We start from the raw sequence: 23417 nt of genomic DNA on the forward strand, positions 1-23417 counted from the left end.
ACGCAATCCACAGTGAAAAAAAATTTTATTAAAAAAATGACAAGTTCAAAACCAAACCAAGTTAAAAGTTTAATAGCTGTAGGGTTTTTTTTTTCTAGAAGACAAAGACCTGTATCATGGCACAGACAAACATTTACTGAGGAGAGGTTGTTTGATGCACAAAAAAACAAGACTGCACGGACATCATTGAACATGAGTTACAAACTGACCCAAATGTGACGATATATTGAATGACCTTCAGCTAAAATATCTCTAAATAGTTAGCACTCCAAAATTAGCAGCAATAGTTCATTAGACTCAGTAAGCCACCATTCAATTTTTTCTTCAATGTTTTGGACACAAAATAGTAATTAAAAGTCGCAATAGTCCTTTGCTTCATAGATCTATGTTCAGAGTAGTTTGATATAACAAAAATCTTTTCAACATTAGCAGTGCATGAAAAACAAAATTCCAGTCAGAGATCAAGCGCGTCAAATCTGAATAGCACTTCACTTCCCTTCCAGTGAAATCTAAGGCATTTCTGTGAAGTTTAATTTTCTCCTGGAAATGAACTGTTTCATGGTTTAAAAAGAGGAAAACAGCATCAGTTACTCAGCAAGAAAGCAAGTTTACAAACAGGACAAGATGGGACACACAAAACATAAAAAGCTGCAGCTGGATGGAATGGAGAATTACATCTAACACAACCTCTATGGCGTCCATGTCAAATAAAAGTTGGGTAGACGAGTGGGGGACCCGCCTTCGTTCACATAAAGCACGCCTGCCATAGAGTTCCTACGTTTCCTACACTCATATTAACAACCACATTTTGGTATGAAATAGTTCCCTTTTAATGCAGCAATCTTTCTAACAATAAATGAAACAAAGATGATCGAGTCAGTCGGAAAACAAACAAATCTCGTCGTATGCGTAATGAAAGAAAAAAGCCATGTGAGCCAGACTGTGAAGTCATTGTGAGGTGATCCATTGTCATTGGAGATCTGTAGTATTGCATTCATAAGGATAATAAATTAATTGCATAGATCATCAGACCTTGGGCATGTTTTCCGAACATTGGACGGAAGAGTTAAAGGATGTGGACACAGTACCAGCTGTGAACAGCCATGAGACCTACTGTAGACCTACTGTAGTCGGTTATTGCCAGTGAACCTTGTACACAAACTGAATCTACATTGCTCTGGCAGGATGAGGTAAGTTGAGGTTTTGAACATATATTTATCTGACTGTTCCCAACTGCTTGGGGGCACAACTCTGTAACAATGCATCAGAACCTAGTGTACATAATTCATCCATGATCAGGAGTCATGTGCAAAAGGTGCCGATATTTGTGACAGCCAGAACTGAAATGTCTGTAGAAAATATTAAAGCCTCTTTGACGTCAACACTGAAACCAGAACGAGAGAAATGCAAACATACAAACAAAACAGTATTTTTGAAAAAAGAAAAGTTGAAAACATCTACTTTTTCACTATTTGAAGCACACAACACACTATCAAAAATAAAATCAAAGCTTCTTTGAAAAATAGGATCAATCTTTAAAGTATTAAAACTGAACTGTTTAAAAACAAAATAAGAAAACCTTTAAATAAGAAATGTAAAAAAAAAAAAAAACGGGTGAAAAACAGAAATGCAGAAACACGATGCAAACACACATCAATGGCCAGTATTAAAACATCTCTACACTGGCCGTAATAATCCACCTTTATAGTGTTTTCTGAAGAGATAACAGGACAGAGCCACGCTTACTGGTTGATCTCCATCTCTGTGTAACAAGAACTTCATACGATAATAACGACACTTCATTCTTGCTTCAGAAAATACAGTTTTGGGATTTAGTGGAGACTCAGATTAAAGGAGACCTATTATGCTTTTTCAGTTTTTTCCTTTCCTTCAGTGATTTATATCAGTTCTCATGCATGTAAAATAATTTGAAAGCTAAAAATCTCAAGGAGGAGCTTCTCTCTCCCACAGAAAACACTGCTTCTGAAGTGCCTGAAACGCCTCGTCAGTAGTCCTGCCTTTAATTCTGTGACTTTGTGACATCACACTACATCACCATGCCACACATTCGAATAATCTATGTCTATATTCACGGTAGAAGTGAAGCTAACTGGAAACTGAAAACACAACGGAGCCGACCAGAGACACAATGAGTGGTGCTGGCTCAGCTGTGTTTGAGCTGAACAATCAGAGGAGACAGTACTGGACAGTATGAGAAAACGGATGCCTTTGTTTCAGCATTAAAGCATATAAACCTATTCTAGTAGCAACCAAAATGAAAAATACAAACCTGAAAATGAGCATGATTTGTCTCCTTTAAAACAGAAAACACACAGCAAGACATAGATTGCTATGTTTGCTAACAGTTTGGTATAATGTCCTTACTGAAATAACTGAAGCATCACTACACCGATAAAAGGAAATCAAGAGAAAGCCTTGATAAATTTAAATCTCTTATTTACAGTCAGCTCTGTGAGAGATGTGATCCCTGTTAAGCAACTTTGGATTTCATCAAGTGGAGCAGCTCAAAGTGAACCAATATTTAGACCTTTCTGATATTAATCTCTGGAATGCTTTGAATCTGTTTAGCTCTTTCAAAGAAGTCTTCTCTGTGAAATCTGTCATCAGTGACCATCATCTCTAAATTTTCTCTTCTTTTTAATCTTCTGATTGTCTGAAGCTCAGTCGAGATTGTTGGAACTATAAATTATTTGAGAGTCAAGTGCCAAAAAAAAGAAAAAAAAAAAGGTGAGGTTTCATACCTGATGAACTTGCTGCCACTTCATGAGAAGCTTACCCAAGTCAGCACCATATTATCTGTCGTCAGCTTTTTGAATGACTTCAGTTTGTGTTTTTGAGCTTTCTGTATTTCAAACATCTGCACCGATCAATCAAACTAGGACACATGAAGCTAGAAACACGCCAACTCAAAGAATCATGTACAAAAAGGCAGGTTCAAAGCCTGAAAGTATCAGACGAAAAAAGTGAAGCAAAAGTAGCGTATCTTACAAAAACAAAACATAACTCAAAATAAAAACATGTTGAAATGTTCTTTTCCTGGTTTCTTTCTAGCTCCCCGGAGAAGTATCAGAAAAGAATATGAACAACGCACAAAAAAACCTTTAAAACCTGTGTAGCGTGTGTGACTTTTTATCTCGACTGTTATCAAAATAGATGCTCCTCGTTCTGTTCTTCCATTTCCCATTGCCTGCCATCCATCCTCCAGCCTTACTTGCTTGGAGTAAAAGAGTTTGTTTTAAAATATGAGTTTGTAGAAAATATCTTTTTTTTTTTTTTTTTTTGTCCTTTCTGTGTAACAGTCCACGATCCTCCCATGTGTCTGGTGCCTGAGTCACTGTGTTTCAGCACTTGGGCCTCTCTGAGAGTCACTCCGGCTCCAGAGGAAGATCTGACAGGAGAAGAGAAGGCCAGTTAGAAACACAGCATGACACAAAAAAAAAGTCAAGATGTTTTCAGAAACACAAAACAATCACACAGACACTGGCAGCGATCAAACCCACCTCTGCCACCTCTTCACTTGTTATGCTGGTAGGAGTAGGTTGTGTGTTCTGTGGGCGTCTCTATGGCAACGGGTTGTTGGACAGCACTTTCCTGAGAGGGAGGCAGCAAACATTAGACCCATGATAACATTTTAGTGTCAAACTGTTGTAGTGAGAGAAAACAGAGGTCAGTACCTCAACTGAGATGTTGGTGGCAGGCACTTGGGTGTACTGGGGGATGTAGGTCCCCTGCATAGATGTGTTTGCAGGCATATACTGCAGGTAAATAGAGATGATACTTTCGTAAGACATGACAGCTGCATGGCAATGACACTGTCAGATAAAGCTGGACTAGACGAGATTTTAACGGGGTTTGTTTAGCTTTTTAGGAATAAAATTTAAGCACATTCCGGGTATGTAAACCAACAATGTCCAGACTCTCGAAGCCTTAACATCGCATCTACATTCTTACTATAAATGCAACTGTGAAAAATAAAGTTTACAGTTACTTTATATCCACAGCAACAAATGTACTGTGTATTGCCACCGTGTTTATTTTTCTAGCTGCATACATGCTTTCATAACTTCTCCAAGAGGCTACTGTGATCCAACTTCATCTGGCTGCTGGTTCGGGACCAACTGGAGACATGTAATATCATGTTTTTCTCACGAGTCTCTCGGTGATTGCACTATAAATAAACTAACTGTTCGTAAGTGACTGTGAGTTTTGATCGTGGCAATGCTGGGTTGGGGTTAGCTTGGTTTGAGACGCCAGGAGACAAACATGACAATGAGATTGATTCATTTCAAATATTAAAAGATTTTTGATTTACATGAGTTACTGTGTAGATGTAACACCAGGTTATGTTTAAAATCAAGCACTTTTCAAGAAGTATATTCAAATTCAAGCATATTTGTGAACATAACAGCTAAAATTAAGTATTTTCCAAACTTTAAATGTGAAATGACACCTGTCTTTCATTGCCTAAACGAGAAAGAGAAGCTGCAGCTCAGGATGAACATCCCATCCAATGTTATACTTGATTTCTGCAACTTGCTCAAATATACAGTAAGTCTAGTTATTTCCACCTTAATTCCTAAAAGAAGGGAATGAACATGCAGGGAATGTTAAGATAAGTGCCTATCCCTTTCGTGTCTTCTTGTATAACACAATAACACATTTACTGCTCAGCTGTGTACTTCTATTCTGTGTGAGCGAAGGGGCAAATGAAACATTCACATCAAAGAAATCGTGTGGTTGACGTGTGTGTAGCTGACCCTTCAAACACACTACAAACCAGCAAACTGAGTTTCGTGTGCCTCACATCCTGCACTGCCCACATTCAGTACTGGCAGGCGATGGTCATTCGCCCACAATCACATTTAAGTGACCATACTCTTGAGTGTTTCACAGACAGAAAAATTGCGTCAAATTGCCTTGGAAAGATTTAGATTTAGCTGTTAAGTATCACTGATAGCGCAGTGCTGAATACTCTACTGACTGTGCCACTGCTGCCCATGGAGAGGTGGCTGAGCTGCTGTGTCAGGGGCCCCATCATCGAGGTCGGCTGGATGGACATGGTGTGGTCCATTCCTGGCGTCAGGACTGCTCCCTGTAACAAAAACATACAGCAGTGTTGGCATTGAGAGGCTGCCTGACAGAACGTGAAGGCAGCAGAATATTAAAAGGTCTCGACTGAAACAAAAAAAGCTTTAAAATTCAAGATACTCACTGTGGGCGGCATGATGTATGACTGGTGATGTAACCAGGACGGGTTGTGTACCTGCAGGAACAAGAAATACACAAGTATACCAGGATAAGAATACATTATATAAAAAGAATCAATCAAGGAAGAGCATAGACGAGCAAATCCCTGTAAATTGTGCTGTATTTAAAGCAACTCATGTGTCAATATCATGGGATTTATAGGTATATGACAGCAGGCCTGGACTTGATCAAACATCAGTCTGTTAGCTCTGAGGGTCTGTAACTACCTGGTAGGTGGACACAGGTGAATGCATGTATGGGGAGAGAGAGGTCGGCCCGATTATCCGGTTGGGGGCGATGCTGTAGGGAGAGGAGTAGAACCTACAGACGAGATGCAAATGAAAAATTAATTAAAAATGAGTCACCACAAAAGCATGATCCCAATCCCTCTGGGCGTACAAAGCATTTGTCAGAGCAGCAGTACTGACCCGTTCTGTAAGGCTGTGGTGGGGTCATAGGTCAGGGTCATTCCTCCCTGGAGAAACAAAGACCATGGGCTGTGTTATCGTGAGGAAGATCAATGTGTTGTGTCACAAGTTTAATAAAGAAGATGTCACGGGGACGTAGAAAATGATCATTAACTCACAGTATCCCCATCTCTCGTCCAGGGCCGGCCGTTCTGCAGATATTTCCCTTGGCTCTGACGCTTCTTCTGTCCTCCATCAGCAAATTTACACAACAGAGGCTCTGACGGCACTGGAAAGTGTTGTTTGGGAAAAATTTTAATATGCTACGTATAAACAAGATGTCATCCTAAAAGGCGGTGAGAAAAAGAAGCCTCACCTGGAACCCCAGGTGGAGTCTTGATGTATTTTCCATTGAAATGTTGGATGATGGCTTCACATTTCTCTGTTGACTCCATCCTATAAGAAAAGGTAAATGTTTATTTAAAACGATTACTGTGTTTAATAGAGCTACAACTAATGATTATTTTCATTGTCGATGAATCTGCCGATATTTCTAGAATTAATCGCTTAGTCTCAGTTTAGTTTAGTCTACAGCATCATATATTCACATTTTCTGCTTTTACTTTGACATTATCATTGTTATGTTGTTGTTGCTATACATATGTTGTAATTATGAGTTATCTATTATCTTTTTTTATGTATTCATATTATTTTTTTTGTAAGTTAACTTTGTGTTTTCTATAACTTTGTGATATCTTAACATTATTTAGGTGGAGGCTTCAAATAAGCCCACCGGGTTTTCTGCTGCAGAACTAAAACTCTCAAATGTAAATGCTTATTGCAACTTGCCAGAACCCAAAGTGACAACTTGAAGGTGCTATTTTCTGACACTATGCTATAAACTGACGCTTTGGGATGGCGGTCGACCCATCCTACGTCCCAAAGCGTCAGTTTTGAGTTAGGAATGAGACTCAAAAAATCAACTACCAACTAATCAATTATCTTACAAATAGCACCTTTAAAATCTTTTTTTTTTTTTCAACTAAGACTCATTCAGATTCATTTACTATCATAAATTCACACAAAAAACGCTGGTAATCAGGAAATATTTGTCATTTTTGCCTAGAAAATTGCTTAAACAATACAAAACAGTTGCCTTTTTTTCTTCTTCGACTAACTGATTAACTGAACTAATTGTTGCAACTTTAATGTGTAACAGTTACACAGTGTACTTCTCTGTGTTGGAGATTTTCTACCTCTACTGGCCACCAGAGGGCTCACTCACCATGATTAATACTTAAAAAAATAAAGTTGATCTCTAACTTTGCCACTGACTCTTCCAATTTTTTTTTATTTTTCACAGTGTAACTGGATGTTTTTGGCAGTTACAACCATCACAATCCACTTTAATCCGCCGTCCTAACACATGTGACTAAACACCCAAAGCTTATACCTGGCAAAGCCCACTCCTCGGCTGGTTCCGTTGGCGTCACGGAGGATGCGAGTGGAAATGGCCTGGCTGAAGGGCTTCAACATGTTCTCCAGCTCCTGCTCGTCCATGGACAGAGGCAGGTTTGAGATGTATAAGTTGGTGGGGTCCTGCTCCTGTTGCTGAACGGAGAGAAGCAGGGAGAGGATTAAAGAGTGAGAATGCAGAGCAGACAGAGAGAGCTCTTCCGGAAAAAATCAGAACAAGCCCCTTCAAAAATCAGAAGCCATACAAGAGCTGCTGGCACGAACTGTGTGAGACGTATGATATTTGGATCGGTGGCAGGTGCAGGATATTAGACAGTCTGAGAGAAAGGGTTTGAAGTTGAAGGTGGATTTCATTTTGGCCTTGTATGAGAGAGTGAGCTGCGCAAGTGAAGAGAAAGCAGATATTCAGAGATGGAGGAGATAGTATTCTGGCTTGGCTGGACTTTAGCTGAACTTCTCTCTCATTTTGCCTCACTATGACTGTCTCGTCCACTTTACGCATCCCACTCGCTCCTCTTTGTCTTCACACTCTGCTCTCATATGTTATTACCACACTGGAAGAAGACAGGCTCACTGTGAGACTGTGGCCTCTTAAGAGGATGAAAGCGCAGGATCCAGGTAATGTGATATCAAAGTGTAATTACGTTTCAAATGGCTCTCCATCCATGGATGATCGAAAATGATTACGCGCTGGAGAATCACAGCACAGGCGCTTTGGACGGAGACCTTTGGAAATGATCTGGAGGACATCTGAAGCATTATGCTATCATCTTCCCACAAGGCAAACATTATCGTCCGGTTCCCCAGGTCGCGGTAATAAGATGTCGCTTGTATTCATTTTATATTCTCGTGGTAATCCCGACCTTGAATGCAGACACAGTGGTCGGCTCTGTTGGCTTGCATAAATCAGACAAATTATGCAGCTTTTCCCATATGCAAGTTTGAATTTTTTAGAAAACAACCTGAAAGAAACTCTTCATTTTATGCTTTTGAAGTATTCTGTCAGCTTTTTTTCCTCTATTCTCTTCCTCCTACTCAAACAAATTCAATTTGACCAACAGCATCTTGTAAGATAACCAATCTGTATCACCCTCTAACCATTATGCATATTCATTATCTCAGAGTGCAGATGTGATTAAAAACCTGTAAATGCGGTGTGAATTAATTTCCATCCTATGAATAATGCATGTGTAATCGCAGCGACCTGCGCTGCTGAAGGTGATTTCTCCTTCACCTCCCTCCTCCTCCTCATCCTCCTTCACAGCAGCAGCGAACTAGCGACGACGCTTGAACCCATGAGAGCGAGCAGAGGGGGACCTGCTGTGGGTTTCAACCGCGAATGAGTCAGACTGAGTCATAGAGGAATATGACGCCAACATAAGCCCTGTTGTAAACCCGGAGTGAAGGGGAATCAAGTTATTTTGTGAGCAAGGAGCCGTATGAATGTCAGTGATCCAGCTTAACGAGAGATCAGCTTTCCCAGGGTGTCGGTGGTGTGCGTGTGCGTGCTCGTGAGTGTGTGTCATAATCCGGTTGAGGCAAGGCTGGTGAAGTGCATGTGTGATTTGTCAAGTGGTGTGTGTGTGTGTGTGTGTGTGTGTGTGTGTGTTGACAGGGCGGGTGGCTGGGCACAGGGCCCTGCTGACTGGGGAGCTGCTCAGACACTGAGTCAGATGCCACCAGGGAGAACAGACAGGTCCTTTGTGCAGGGAGCTCTGAGAGCAGGCCCTGGGACACACTCCCTCAACACTGTCACCGCACTCACACACACCACATACACGTGTACACACATGTACCTGTGCGCTTCGGTGCACTCCTGTTTGTGAGCACACATATTCTACAGTGCATTAATACCCATAAATACACTGATTTAAGCATTCACCCTTACGCGCATGCAAACACACACAAACGGAGGCTTAATTGGCTTATAGTCCTGAACCATGGCTCATATAAGAACAAAAAAACGTGGGAAGGAGGCATGTTAGGGAAAGAGTCTGAGACAGCTTGAAAATGAAAGTCATAAGAAGCAGGTCAGGCCGAGGAACAACCTTTCTGCTGCAAGGTTAATAATTCACTATTTAATTTGTAATTAATAATTCATCCTCGAACTCTTTGCTGAGTCACTGTCAAAATGTTGCAGACCATGTTCATTCCAGTGAATTCACTGTAATGCCCTCAGGCCGATGTTGTAATGTGCCCTTTAGGAGAACAAACCGCTGCTCTAAGTCGTTCATTCCTTCTGCTATCAGGCTGCTAAATGCAGACAGTGGTCCGTTTAAATGACTCATACATCCTCTCAACTTCATTATTCATATGAACTGTTAGAAAATGTTTTATTTTCTTTACTGCTGCTTGTTGTTTCTTTGTATTAACCCATGTATGTTGAATCTGAGACTCTAACTCTGAGCAAAGGACCACTTTATAATAACCATCATTAATAAATGTTAAGTTTATAGTTAATTAGCCCCCCCCCACACACACACACAAAATACAAATCTCACATCTGTAACAATTTGTTAGACATAATTTAGGTGCTAACTACAAACAAAACTCATGACATTACTCTTACCTTGGCCATCTGAGCCTGCACTCCACCTGCCTTCAGTGCCGTCACAGCTTTCTGAGCAGAGGCGGGACTGTCGAAGTCGACAAAGCCATAGCCTGCAGGAACCGACACATACAGTGAGACATACAGGTCATGACAATGAGATGTGCATAGCGCAGGACTGTATGGACACAGGCATGTAACCTGAACACATGAGGCATGTAGAGCTGTAGTGTTAGAATCTGAAGAGACAGGCAGCTGTGCTTGTCTATGCTTCTCCATGGAAGACAGATGTAGCATTATACAACTCATTATGTCACAATACACACCTGTTGGGCAGGTATAGTGTGACTTTTAACAAAGAGTAGACACTTGGCAAATTAAAACAAACAGCATTATAGAGAAGAACGTCTGCCGTAATCTCGTAACTGTCAAACAGACTGAACAGAACACTGTGTATGGAGTGTATTTACAACCACAGAATATTATTTGTTTTCCCTGTTTACAACCTGCCATACGTGTACATACACATTTATTGACTGAAGACCATGGTTGCAAGGTATACCAACAAAAATAGTGTTTTTATGATGAATTTTTCTGACATTTTCTGACATTTCTAATGTGAAACAATTTATCAAGATAATCAGCAGCAGATTAATCATGAATGAACATTTTTGCAACACTTAGGTGCAGCCATAATCATAACAGAACAACGGCATCTGATAGGACAGAAGTAAACTATAACTATAAATTACCGTAACAAAGGTTGAACATTATTCAAGAGGGTGCCTAAATTACAAACTGCCTTTGGCTTATCTGACTGTCAGAACAAAATTAACTTAAACATGGATCAACAATTCAAGTGGTACACTTCTCTGTAACTTGTTATGCTTAAAACAAAATGTGATTCTTCTCTCTCAGAAGACATTGTCATTACAGACTACAGACCCTCTGATTCATATCGCAGCCTTTGTATCTTCTGGTGTCGATGGTTACTAACACTGAAGTTTCAAAAACTTCTCTCAATCAACACAAGTTCCCACACTGACATACTTTTTCTCTGTGACTGCTCAACAGTAATGTTAAACCAGCTGACTCCTTCACACCTCACCTTTGCACTTGTTGGTAGTCTTGTCCAGGATGGCCTTGGTGGATACGATTTTCCCATACCTGAAAAACAGCGAGGGTTACACTCAAGGATCGTCCTTGCCCTGTGTACTGAAAATAATGACTTGTTTACATTCAATATTAGCATTGCAACATTGCTGAGGCAGTGTGGTTTCTCTAAAAAAAACTTAACATACCCTTAGAGATTGTGCGCCATGATGGCTGAATTATAATACACCTGAAAGATGCAGTGTAATTACAATGAATACAATTACACCATCTGAAAATAAATTATGTGCATAAGGGACATTTATAGGGGGGTTGGGGGGCACGTCAATTAAATGTAATAAGAGTAATGTCCCATGGGTTTCTGCATGCTGGAGAGAAGTATAGATTTATCTTATTCATTCCAACTCACACACAGACGTCGATAGGGATCATAACTCAAGGGGAATCCAACATGACGGGACAAAATGCTAAAAATAAATGTGTTTGCTGCATTTCCGGATTGTTTCACAATGTTCTATCAATATAAAAATCCTGCATTATCTATCCGGCTGGCCAGCTATAGATAATGCAGATGCAAACGATAGTGCCTGGCTCGGGCAAATGCTTCTGTGAGGGAGAGTGTCTATCGGTTCCCATCTCTCCAGGCATGTGCATGCAGTGTAATCTGATATGCCTCTCCTTGGCCGTCCTGTCCAACGCTGGCTCCCAGCCACTCTCTCATTCTACTAACCAGCTTCTCTCTAGGCAGTGACCCTCTGGCACGACCTGCCACTGGGTCTTAGTGCCCCTCTCATAATGCAGTCCAGCTTTCTTTACCCAGTGTCACTGAGAGAGAGAGAGTGCCTTTCAAAATATACTCTGTTAATAAGGATAAGCGATGACCTGCCGGAATTTTAATCTGACAGTTAATCTGTTGGATTACTCCAAATCGTAAATGAAATTGTTTGCTTTAAGTTAATTTAGGATTATTTTCCGTTCAGAAAAAAAGAAATCTGCAAATCTTTATTCCGTCACCAAGGTGGCTTAAGGTCGAACATGAACATGTTTAAGCTTTTATGGGAATATACATCTATTCTAAATTATTGATTTGGATGCTCCAACAGTAGATTACACTACTACATGTTGGAAATATAAATATTTAAGGACAGATACAATGTATATTCAGATTTTACTTACTTCTTGTTGCAGTACAACAAGACCAAACTGTCACTGGTTTGATCCTAAAATGCTGTTTATAATGTGGAAGCCACTCTCTCTTTCTGCCTGATTATGTCAATCCATTGATGGCTTCAAGAAAAAATATATACTACATATACATATACAATAACATATACTCAATAGATTTTCATTCTGTCTGATTTCCTGTTTATTTTCATTCTTAATTGTCACTTGGAGGGATATCGTTAAAAAAATGTAGATAACGGTACTGATACCCTGATTTCGATACCGGTTCCTGAACTATTCTTTTTTTGATACCAATTTTATGAAATCCGTTTAAGCAAAAGATTACATTACAAATACATGTGATGAGTCCCACCTTTGAGCATAACCTGCCTCCAGACAGCCAATCACCAGCATGATAAGATCCTAGCACAACAAGCATGCTGCATGCCTATTGGCTCACTGACGCTGATGAGATTAACTACTTAGGTATTGTAATTTGGTATCAAATGACGAGACATTTTTCTATACTCGATAATATTTAGGTAATTTGGTCGGTGCCATTAAAGTACTGAAGTTTTATACCCGGCCCTACTCACATGTGTTTATACCCTACATAAAAACTTTGTGAGACAGAGCCCGAACAATACTGGATTTTTGGGGTCGATGTCTTCACAGATATTAGGGAGTAATAAAACGATTCTTATGTACACAGAATGTGTGCATATAGACACATTTTTGCAGTGATCCCTCAAATGTGGTCATCAAACACTCTTGCCGAAGTTGTACATAATGGAGACAGGATGTTTTAAAATGGTACACTGAAACTGTACACTTCACTAGGAATTTAATATTTATGAACTACCCCAAGCATCTTTTTTTTTTGCATTATTTTCTGTAAAAAAGAATAAAAGTTCATATCAGAAAAACATATATGGCAATACTGATATATCTGTGATAATATCAGCTGACCAATATATTGCTGGGGCTCTATGAAATATCTTAATAAACCTCCTTTTTATGACACGACCAAGATGATCAAGGTATCACACTGAAGGTCTGTTGTAAAATGCATTTGGCCTCCTACACAACATTACTATTTCATGGTGCACTTCTGATTCTAAGCCATAACATGCCACCAACTGGACTGGATGCATATGCCAACATTGTCTCCCTATATTTTCACATGCATTATTACTGTGGATCCCACCAGTCTATGACTTCACATTATGACTAACACTTAAGCCGTGAGCTGTGCTCGCTGCACTCCCCTGCTTACACAGTTGAGATACTCGTTCACTTAATTGCGCTCAGGAACTCAGACTACATGATGCATAGAGAAAAGAGGGGCTCGAGACTCAGCCATGTGTGAGAGAGAGCACAGCATAGTCCGGCCCGATGTCCATCCATGGTCAACCACCAGAGACGGACCGGGGCGAGAGTGGCAGCGAGGCACCCAGAGAGGCAACTGCAGGGGCCGGAGATGGAGAACCAACCCCCATTCCCTCTCTCCTCTCATCACTCACTCCCAACACAGCTCATTTCAGAGCACGCATACAACAACTCTACAGCGTGGGGGAGGGGAGCAGCGTCCTGCGTGTTGCGTCCTGATACTAAGCACACATCTACTGTTCAAAACTTGAGTTTAATAAGTCAAAATTCCCTCCTTGACTTGTCTTTCCTGCCGTTTTACATCCTCAATGACAAGCATTTCCCCTATTAACTATTATTGGATACAGTATCCTCTCTCAGTCCAGCTTAAATGAGAATTACATCGGCCTTAATGTGCTCTGCTAAAAGGCAAATTTCATGCAGTGATTTTATCTGCTCTGTAAAAGCAGAAATATGAGAACTACCCCCACAGAACACCACCTGACACACAAACCCTAAACTCCATTCACTCCTCCCCCTCTGATTCTCTCCATCCAACCCCTCTCCCCCCACTCATGCCATTGCCCTTGTTTGTCTTTCCCTTTCCCCTGGGCTCGCCATTTCCTGTAGGGTTGGGCAGCCTCATGTGAGCCATATCTTCCAGACAGCTGTAAAATAGCAGGCCTCTCCCTCCCTCTCTCTCTCTCCCTTATTCAATCTCTCCAGCCCCTTTTCCCTCCTTTTCTCTCGTTCCTCTCCTCTGCTCTTCTGGTCCTCATCACCAGGCTCCAGAATTCAATTAAGTGAACCCAGATCATTCATCTCAGCCCTACTTGTTTTGATGTCTTCCACTGAAGGCCTAACAAACATATCAGATGGATTGGATGATGCTGTCGTTTGATGTCTGACGACACGCTGCCCACAACTGAGTTTTCAAAGACTCACACTCACACTGATGAGCAACACAGTGTGGTATTTATAGTGCAGAAGATGACTTTGAATTAGGAGAGCAGAGTCTCATTGTCACCAAACTGCTTTATGATAATCTACAAGACTGAAGCAAAGTGGAGAAATAACTCTTGCAGGCTAAAAGTTGTGGAAGGAGACATACAGAAAGAATTAGCGTGAGGGAGAGAGACTAAACATTCTGTACCTAGTTGTTGGAAAGTCTGTGCTTGGCTGTGCCAAACTGAAAGGTCTTAGTTTGCTGCCCAAATGATTGTTGGTTTTTCCACAAGGCCACTAAATGATGGGCCTTGAAAAAGTCTGGAAGAAAATGTGGCTCTCTTCTTCGATGGAGAAATACCTGCTAAGGTAAGTGTGACGAAGCTGTGCAAGTATGTAGTCCTGCAATCTTTGATTGTTGATTTCATTCAGACAGACAGCCATCGCCCATGTATCCATGCACACATCGCTCTTTTCTGTCTTAATCTACTCTGCAACTGCAATCTGTTTCATGGGCACAGCGGGCAGCCAGAGAGAGATTTACTGGATGTACATGTAGAGGTTGCAGCAACTGTTTTTTTGGGTGACTTACGGCTGACAGAGCTTGACCAGATCCTGGTCTGTGGTCCCTGGGTGGAGGCCACGGATGTACAGGTTGGTTTTGCTCAGCTGGTCTCCCCCAATGTTGCTGCTGCTGCCATTGCTGATGGAATTGGTGGTGGAGTTGCTATTGTTGTTGTTGTTGGGGCTTGGAGGAGCCATCTGATGGTTGGAGGGGGACACATACGTCTGCTGCAGAAGAAAATAGAGGGCAGAGTCAGATTTGAGATGATGCAGCCATTCACAGAAGGTGCATGATATCAACTGTAATGTAGCCATACCAGCTTCTTAACGGTCTACTGCTCTAACGACAGGCTTTTAAAGATACAACAAATCAGAAAATGAGCAACAGTGGCTGGTTAAATGGTGTTGAAGGTATCCAAATAGGGCCACAGAGTCAGAGCAAAGATATCAGTAGCAACGTTGCTGCTTCATCTGATTTGACAGGTCAGATGAGATGATAATTCAAAATAAAAATAAAAAATGGATATGATGAAAAAATTACAACATTATTTTTAATATACAGTTCAATAAGTGAAACAATGTAAAACATTAATATTATGAAATTTGTGTTTCAGAAGAGAAATATGAGAAAGAACAATGCGTGAGATTGCAAAATGTACCATGAAGCAGAATGTGCACATGTTCACATTAAAAGGTCATACATACAGAGAGGATCTGTGCATGTGTAGTTCATGTACTGCAGGCTCTGAATGTGCCCTAGTTAAGCAGTGATGGGGATCATAAAAAACATAACTCATTACAAGGTACCTGAAATATTAATTGTTCAAATAAATCAAACTCCTCTACAAGCAGCCGGTAGCAAAACAGTATACCCTGCTTGGGCAGTAGATAAGTGAATGGTGGTCCCACAAGTTGATTTTCATCATCAGTCTGCACAAAAAATGGAGGAAGGCCGCATGGCAACATTCGTATCAGTATGATCCAGTCTTTAAACTTTAAGTCTTAAAAGTCATTCATTAAAACAATGATACACCCTGTCGTCATGTCATGAGGGACTCCAATGCAGAAAGGCTGGGACATGACAGGCGATACACTAATTATCATGGAGATCCATTATAGATTGTTCTAAACACATCGATTGTTGGTTTGACTGTAAATGTTGAGACCTTAGCTTCGTTATTACATACTTAAGTGTGCCATTTAAACTGACCTACTTTTTTAATAGTATAGAACTACCTTTGGCAGACAGGCAAACTGTAAAAATGTTTAGTATACTCAGGAGCTACGCTTTGCTTATCCTGTGATGGCAAGTGAGCCCATCTATATGTAAAATGTATTATGCACAAAAACAAAGCGTATATTATTAAACCTGGCTGGAATTAAAGTGGCAGAGCTCCACACTGCTGCAAGACAGGCCTTTATGTTGTGGGTTGAAGCTGGAAGTGTTTATGCAAACGGTTTTCATTGGGCGTATTTGAAATAGTTCCAATCAAAACTGTTCATGGGAGAGCTGTGGATTATCCACAGTAACGAGGATATTGTTCCTGGAAAGAACAAATGAAATATTTCAGTCTTTAGTTTGAGCAGCAAAAAACAAATTCCGCCCACTGCTATTGTCTTGGGAAAAATCTCGAAACCTAAACCATCTGAATGGCTAGATACCAGTAAATGTTTTGTTAGATCGGGGTAAATGGACCTGTTGAGTGAAGACACTCTTAAACAACGACATATCTCCGCCACAATCAAAGCATGACAACATCAGTACGCAGAGACTTCACTCAACTCAATGCATGCATGCACATTATTGTTGTGCCATGATATGTTCATCAGGCACTGATAATAAGGAATTAAATGCATACATATGACTTTAAAAAAAAAATCTGGACCATGATCCGGGATAAACTAAATCAATTGGTATTGAAGTGTCAGCTGGTGTTGCCTTCTTCTCAGTGCTGGTGGAGGAGGAACTGTTTGATTAGTTAGGGTCAGCAGGCCCGGCCCCGGGGAACAATGGGATGGCTTGTTGGACACCACAAGGTCAGCACTGGAGCACCAGCTTATTAACAGAGAGGGAGTTGTCAAAAGACTGCTGGAATCAAGCTAATTGTGGCTTCTCCATTTCTCCCTGCTGTGTGAATCTAACCAGCTATAGTACAAGAATAATTCAGATTCCAGGCACATAAAACTATGAGGGAACACATGAGAAAATTAAAACAAAGATTTGGACGTTTAAAACTAAACTATAAATGTTTGTTTCATACTCACAGTCACAATGCTTGTAGTCTAATGTCTACAAAATGTTAGAAAAAAGTAATTCTGAGATCAATATGGCTGATGTAACAGGTGAAAGATCTCAAAATTCGGGAGAAGGAAAAAGCTAAAAAATGCCTGGGTGGGAAGAAAGAAAAATCAACCAATCATGTGAGCTCTGACAAACGTTCTTATTGGTCACGTCACGCCAGTCGATACAGAAGTTCAACAATGGCCAAAACGGTTAACCGAATCATTAAAAGGGAAAAAAAGGGATAAAGTCGCGTTAGATTAGATGTATATCTTCTTTTGATGCCCTCTTTATGTGTAATTTAGCGATTTGTCATACAATATAAGCTCACAATAAGGAAGATGAAGCTAACATAACATTAACTTAAAGCCCATCTCAGACATTAAATCTATAAAATAGACTTCAAGACTTCATCTTGTAGTTGGAGGAAGCTAACTTGAGTGATATGTTGTACTACAAACTGAGTAACGTTAGGAAAAGACTTTAAAATCATACTTGTGGTACCTTTATACTGTATTTATACAAGTCATTTCCCTCTTCATAGACCAGATTCATATCAGAATAGATCTATAGTCAGCTGATGTAGCCTACTTTAAGATAACTATCTTCAGGCAGGATAAATAGGACAATTGACATACAATTAAAGATGCATGCCTGTGCCTCATACATTAATGCATGATGATTTATGTGTGAAACATTATTGCTCTTATAAAAAGCCATCTTTGCCTGACTGCTAAACCCTGAATACGTGAAAAATGGTTGCCCTGATATATCTTACTTATAACCTATCCTTATCCTTAAAGACACATCCGACATGAGTAGCAACACCAGTGATTCTTTTGGAAGCTTTATGGTATCCACCCTTTCCAGCTGCCTTGTGTTTTGCAAACAGTTTCCTAAGAAATCAGCCTTCATAAACTTACTCCAGGTCTTCTTAGTCAAGCTGAGAAAGTGAAGTGACTCACAGTGCCCATTCATCTTGGCCCTCTTCTCTAATCTCCCTCTCTTCTTTAGCATCAATAGTACGCCGTGTGTTTTCCACAATCACAGCCTCTTCCTGTGCTCTCCCTTTGCCTTCACTGTAGGCAGCCCACACAGACTATCAGGAGGGATGCACCTGCACAGGCCTGGGGAGATACGATCTGACGGGAGACCGAGTCCAGGCCTGAGCCTAGCTAGTGAGGCCTGTCTAATTGGGATCTGAGCTTGTTAGCGGAAAGTGCTAATCCCTCTCATGTGCTCGCCAGTCAGAAGGTAGTGTCTCATTAAGACCGCTCTGCTAGGCTCCTTCTGAGAAAGGGATGGCAGTGAATCAGATCCACACCTACTCCCCATCTGCCCCAGTGCCCAGCACCAGCTCCAGGTGTTTTGCCACCCATGTAAGGTAATGCCTGATGTGCTGGTGCAAACACAAGAAAATGTGCATAAAGAGGAACACAAATGCAGTTAAAAAGGGAAGGTCAGAAAGTATGACATGTCTTAAATGTGCAGGATTGTGAATCACAGTTCATGAATCAGCATGTAAGGTTGCATATCCTCTTAGTCTGTGCCCAAAACTTGACCTCCTGGCATGTTACCGATTTCCTTCCGACCTGTTACTCTTCAGTCCACATCCGTCCCCATGTGTTTTAACACCGTCCCTTACATGAATCTCAGCGTCATCTTCTTAGCATTCTTTACATTCCTCTGCAATACACACGTTTGTGCTTCTCTCCTTGAAGTGGACAGGGGTCGTGGGGGACATGTTTTTGGTTTGAGATTAGAGTTCAAGCTGTCATCGTTAAATTGAACTGCATTCTTGGAGGCATTCTGTGGGGACGGGCCTTCTCTACAAGACAAGATCAACCCTCATAAATACAGGAAGTTCTCCTATGCACATACAACATCTATAAATTTAAAATTGACGTACAAAAAGTGCATATAAAAGCACGAGGCATCTATTTTTACATTGTACAATAACAGAATAATCCTGCCCGTGAACAATTGATGCTCGTTGCTTTCATCCACTCCACTTTCTGCACAGAGAAGTTGTCAAGTGTAGTATATAGTCTCCACGTCACCATCATGATCACAGAGTATGCAGTAATTGATGCGGAAAGATAAACCAGCCACTTGCCTTATTATTAAATATTATATAACTACAGTAAGTGGCTGACAGCATGGTGCAGAGAAAGGGAGTGTGCTCCTGGCAGCAGCTGAAGACTGATGAGGTGATTACAGTTGGAGGGAGCAGAGGTGAAGCCTACAGGGAGCGCAGGTGACTCAAGGACTTTTTCTTCTGAGAGAGAACACTGAGTGCCAAGTGAGGCAGGATGTATGCCTGTAACTCCACAGTAATAGCAAAGATATGAGCCTGATTGTGTGACGCTTGAGTGCCACATCTGTCTGGCAACAAAGGCTTTTGGTGCAACCGATGCTGAAGATGTTGGAACAATCTTCCAAAGTCTTCTTTAGGTCTCCCTGTTTAGTTGTTTTATTGAATTATCTCTCAAAATAAGCAAATGGTTAACTGCAAAATCCTTGAAAACTATTCGTGTTAAAAAAAAAGGGTCGGACATATTAATTATTTGAATTACCATTTTACCATACAGCTGCATTTAAATAATCAAGTCCAAATCATAATCTCTATCTTGCCCAAATGGTTATTATTTATGCTCTGCAACAGGTTCATGTTTAAGAATAAATGACATATTATAAGTATCTTGAATGAGAGAGAATGAGAGAGTCCTACCTGCTTGGGTAAAGAAACTTTGAAAGGCACCGTTGAAAAAATCATAGTGTTACAGACACAATCTCTTTATATTAGATCTCTGCAGCTGCAGGCACAAAAAGAAAGCAAGAAAAACAGTGGAAGGTGGGAAGAGCCCAATAAAGAAAACTGATGAAAATCCTCAGTGTCCCGTGGCTAAAGGGTGAGATTCCTCTTTTCTCTCCTTCTTCTGACTCAGTCCAGTTTCATTTTTAAAAAAACCACCAGAAGAATTTGAACAGATAGTTAGGAAAGTCTGTTTTCAACAGGTACCAAGCACCCTGAACAGAGCAGAAAAGTCAATTCCTTAAGTGAAGGGATTCATCAGCTAAGAGGAATGTTCAGGCTCTCCTCTCCATGTGAACTGAACCACTGACAGACAAGAAATCAAGGTATGTGAAACACACAGGGGAGAAAGAAAAAAGAAAGGGGGGGAGTTAATCGAAAGCAGAGGAAAGGGGGGGAAATCTCTTAATCCTTTCTTTTCTCCGCCCTTTTTCCCGTAGTAAAAGACACAGACCAGGGGTTACCACTTGACGCTGGATTTACAAGTCTTCCCTCTGTGTGACTTTGGCGCACTAACAATGCCAAATGTGCATAAAAGAGAAAAAAAAAAAAACTGTGTGCATGTCTTCTTTCAAGAAAGAGGGTTTGAGTTTGCAGAGACTCCTCTTGAAATGAACACATTGTCTGAATCCAGGATTCCAGGAATTCCAGGTCATTAATCTGAGCAATCTGAATTCCTGCCAGCCGCGAGGCAGGGAAGGGAATAACACAGGGAAGGAGGGAGGTATTTGATTTCAGCTTCGTTCGGGCGTTATTCAAGAAAATGATGAGAGTCAGGCGTCAACAGACTTCATGTGCCATTCCAGTCACACTTTGGCTGCAACATTTTTACATGAAAATGCAATCAGCGCTCAATATGCTCCAGATTGAAACGGTTTATGCCAATCCCATGATTCCTACATGACCCAGAATGTAAAACATAAAAAATCTATATGGTCTAAAAGTGGCTGGAAATAGATAACACTGTCAGCCAATGAATTATTCATGTGAGCAGACAAGCTAATCAATATTAGAATCCCAGCTCTGCTGTCAGCGACCTACAGCTGATGTCCTCATACAGCCACACACATTACATTTACATTGGACTTATTACATGAGCTCTGTAACTTTCCTCTTATTCATAGTGCCATGCAAACCCCTCTCACAGTCATCATTAGCAGGACAGAAGGGGTGGGGCATGTCGGTACGCGTAAAAGAGGAGAAAAAAAAAAAAAAACTTTACTAACTTGTGGTTAATTCAATGAAAACATTGCCCAAGCGAAGAAGCGGCTGATTCAACCCACACGAATTAATATAAAAGTCGAGCGTAATGAGCCTTTAAAGCCTTGCGAGCATCTACAGCTAGTTGGAAAGCTGCGTGTGTGTTGCAGGCTGGGCATAGGAAGAGAACAGCGACCGTGTCGGAGGAGGGGGGGGGAGAAAAAAACCGAAAGCAAACAGTAGTAGTAATCTACAGGGAACAATGTAACGGGCCCCGGTGTTAGTTTGTAACAGTGTTACAGCAACAACACCGGGGGGAAATAAGCCCTCAGCAAATGTTGCGAGAGCAAGTGCGAGAGTTTAAAAACGTCGCCCGGGATCCACTTTTCAAGGACACTGCAGCTTAAACAGCCCGAGCAGCTTTTAACTGGAGAGGCAGAGCTCGAACAAACACCGCATCGAGATATAAAAGAAAGAGGGGACACAAAGTGGGGCCGCGGTGTCCGTACTCACCCTCTTGCTGTTTTTGCCGGTGTATCCGTTGTATGGGTTGATTCCTGTCCTTGGCGGCGCAGAGAGCAGCATTTTTCCGCGGCGCTGTGTCCGGAGGAGCGGAGAGAGAGCGGAGAGCCGAGGCAGTCAGCTGACGTCAGCCAGGGAAATTGAGCCAGGAGCAGCGGTGGTGATTGGAGTCGCTCTTCCCAGCACTGCGATGTGCTGCGCGCTCCACGCTGGCTATATGCTCGCATAAGTGCGATATGTGACTTTATCTCATCGGTTTCATCCGCCACAATCCTCCTCTTCAGCCATCACGTGATCACGTTTCACACGAGGGGATGAATAAGATATTTTATTTTGTTGCAAGAAATATAAATTCCACTCTTTCAGTGCCAAGTCCTCTTGGTAACCCTGTGGGGGTTTAGGATTTGGTGGAGAAAATGCAGAAAAGGCAGATTCCATCATGTTTACCAGAGTCAGGCGTGAAAATGTAATTTTTCACACCTGACTTTAATTTTCATTTTGAGATTGGCCCTTGGATGCCACCCTCTGAAGCAGTCAATCTTTTTAGCAGCTGGATTTAGTGTCAGGCTAAATTAGATTCAGGTCAAGGGGTAATAATGCATCAGATTTTCTATACTGTTTTATAAGTAGCAAGTAGACGTTGCTCACTGTGACCTGGAATAACTTTTCACTTCTACAAACATAGGTTTTAAATTATTAAATTATGTTTTGTCCCAATTTGTTAGTGCAGAGGTAGAAACATGTCCCCAACTAACTGTAGTTAAAGGCAAGTTCTGTCCTAAGTAATGAATTAATAGATAGCTACAATATCAGAACAGCTGTGTCGATAGTACATTCAATATGACTATACTTGCATTAGGTAGGTTCGTTGTCATGTCTCCAGTATGATATTATGCCATCGTTGTTAATTGTGGGCCAAATTAAAGGTCCAGTGTGTAGGATTTAGGGGCAGAAATGGAATAAGACAGTCATAGTTATGTTTTCATTGGTATATAATCGCCTGAAATGAAGTGTTGTGTTTTGTTGCTTCAGAATGAGCCTTTCACATCTGCAGAGGGAACGGGTCATCTTCTGTGGGGTCCACCATGTTGAACCATCATGTTTCAACAGTAGTCCAGAACAGCCAAACCAAGCACGGACTCTAGAGAGGGCCTTTTGTGTATTTGCGTTTTCAGCAGCCACCATAAGGAATTCTGCAACCATGCTACTGGATGCTACTAAATCCCTCACACTGGACCTTGAATACTTATAGCATCAACATTGTGTTTTAAAGTTAGAGCTAAGCAACAAAAAAAGTACATCTGATCACCTGGTTGCAACCAGCACTGGCATTCTTCCATTTGGAGCATTTGGTCAAATGAAGCAGATGTAGCTCCTGAGGGTAGAAAAGCTTTGAAACAGCATTTAGACCATCATGGCACACTGAACAAATGACATTTTCCATTGTTGGCAACTCTTTACGGCTGGCTAACCACTGAGTAACAAGGACGCTCTATGAGATAGAAAACAGCCTTTTAAAAAAGAATGAAAATAAAGAAAATATTATTGAAAAATGGAACACAGCAACAACAAAATGCCAAGAGGTTCAGATTTCTACATATACACTGCAATTGGTTCCCAAATCGTGTGCCATGGCACGCTGGTGGGCTGTGAGGCAACTGCCGGTGCACCATGAGATTTTGTTACAACTATAGATTATTATTGCAATATACACATCAAGTAATGATAAGTCTTTAATTTACTAAA

General features: G+C 41.0%; 1 protein-coding gene across 3 annotated transcripts; it reads right to left on the reverse strand.

The window, feature by feature from the left end:
- Nucleotides 1-8: 8 nt before the first annotated feature.
- On the reverse strand, nucleotides 9-21835 carry LOC311264559 (RNA-binding motif, single-stranded-interacting protein 2-like). Of its 3 annotated transcripts, none has more exons than XM_084365525.1 (14): nucleotides 21663-21835; nucleotides 14882-15081; nucleotides 10808-10866; nucleotides 9721-9812; nucleotides 7129-7286; nucleotides 6052-6131; nucleotides 5855-5964; nucleotides 5697-5743; nucleotides 5496-5589; nucleotides 5234-5284; nucleotides 5003-5113; nucleotides 3696-3776; nucleotides 3522-3612; nucleotides 9-3409 (listed from the first exon to the last, which is right to left on the reverse strand). In XM_084365525.1, exons 1-13 carry the CDS (start codon nucleotides 21732-21734, stop codon nucleotides 3535-3537), a joined length of 1233 nt encoding a protein of 410 aa, XP_084221651.1. In that variant the 5' UTR covers nucleotides 21735-21835; the 3' UTR covers nucleotides 9-3409; nucleotides 3522-3534. The 3 variants fall into 3 exon arrangements, with proteins under 3 accessions (XP_084221651.1, XP_084221652.1, XP_084221653.1); XM_084365526.1 differs by lacking the exon at nucleotides 21663-21835 and adding an exon at nucleotides 19866-20208; XM_084365527.1 differs by lacking the exon at nucleotides 3696-3776.
- Nucleotides 21836-23417: the final 1582 nt, after the last annotated feature.

The sequence above is a fragment of the Pagrus pagrus genome (assembly GCF_965226575.1).
Source record: "Pagrus pagrus genome assembly, chromosome: 11".
NCBI lineage: Eukaryota > Metazoa > Chordata > Actinopteri > Spariformes > Sparidae > Pagrus > Pagrus pagrus.

Bases quoted from the DNA above. Each gene is read 5' to 3' on its own strand.
- LOC311264559 (XM_084365525.1), bottom strand. From the start codon at position 21,734: ATGCTGCTCTCTGCGCCGCCAAGGACAGGAATCAACCCATACAACGGA. The intron at 5,114-5,233 runs GTGAGTATCTTG...TTTTTGTTACAG, and splicing joins CATACATCATGCCGCCCACA to GGAGCAGTCCTGACGCCAGG. The intron at 3,613-3,695 runs GTACTGACCTCT...CCTCCCTCTCAG, and splicing joins CCACCAACATCTCAGTTGAG to GAAAGTGCTGTCCAACAACC.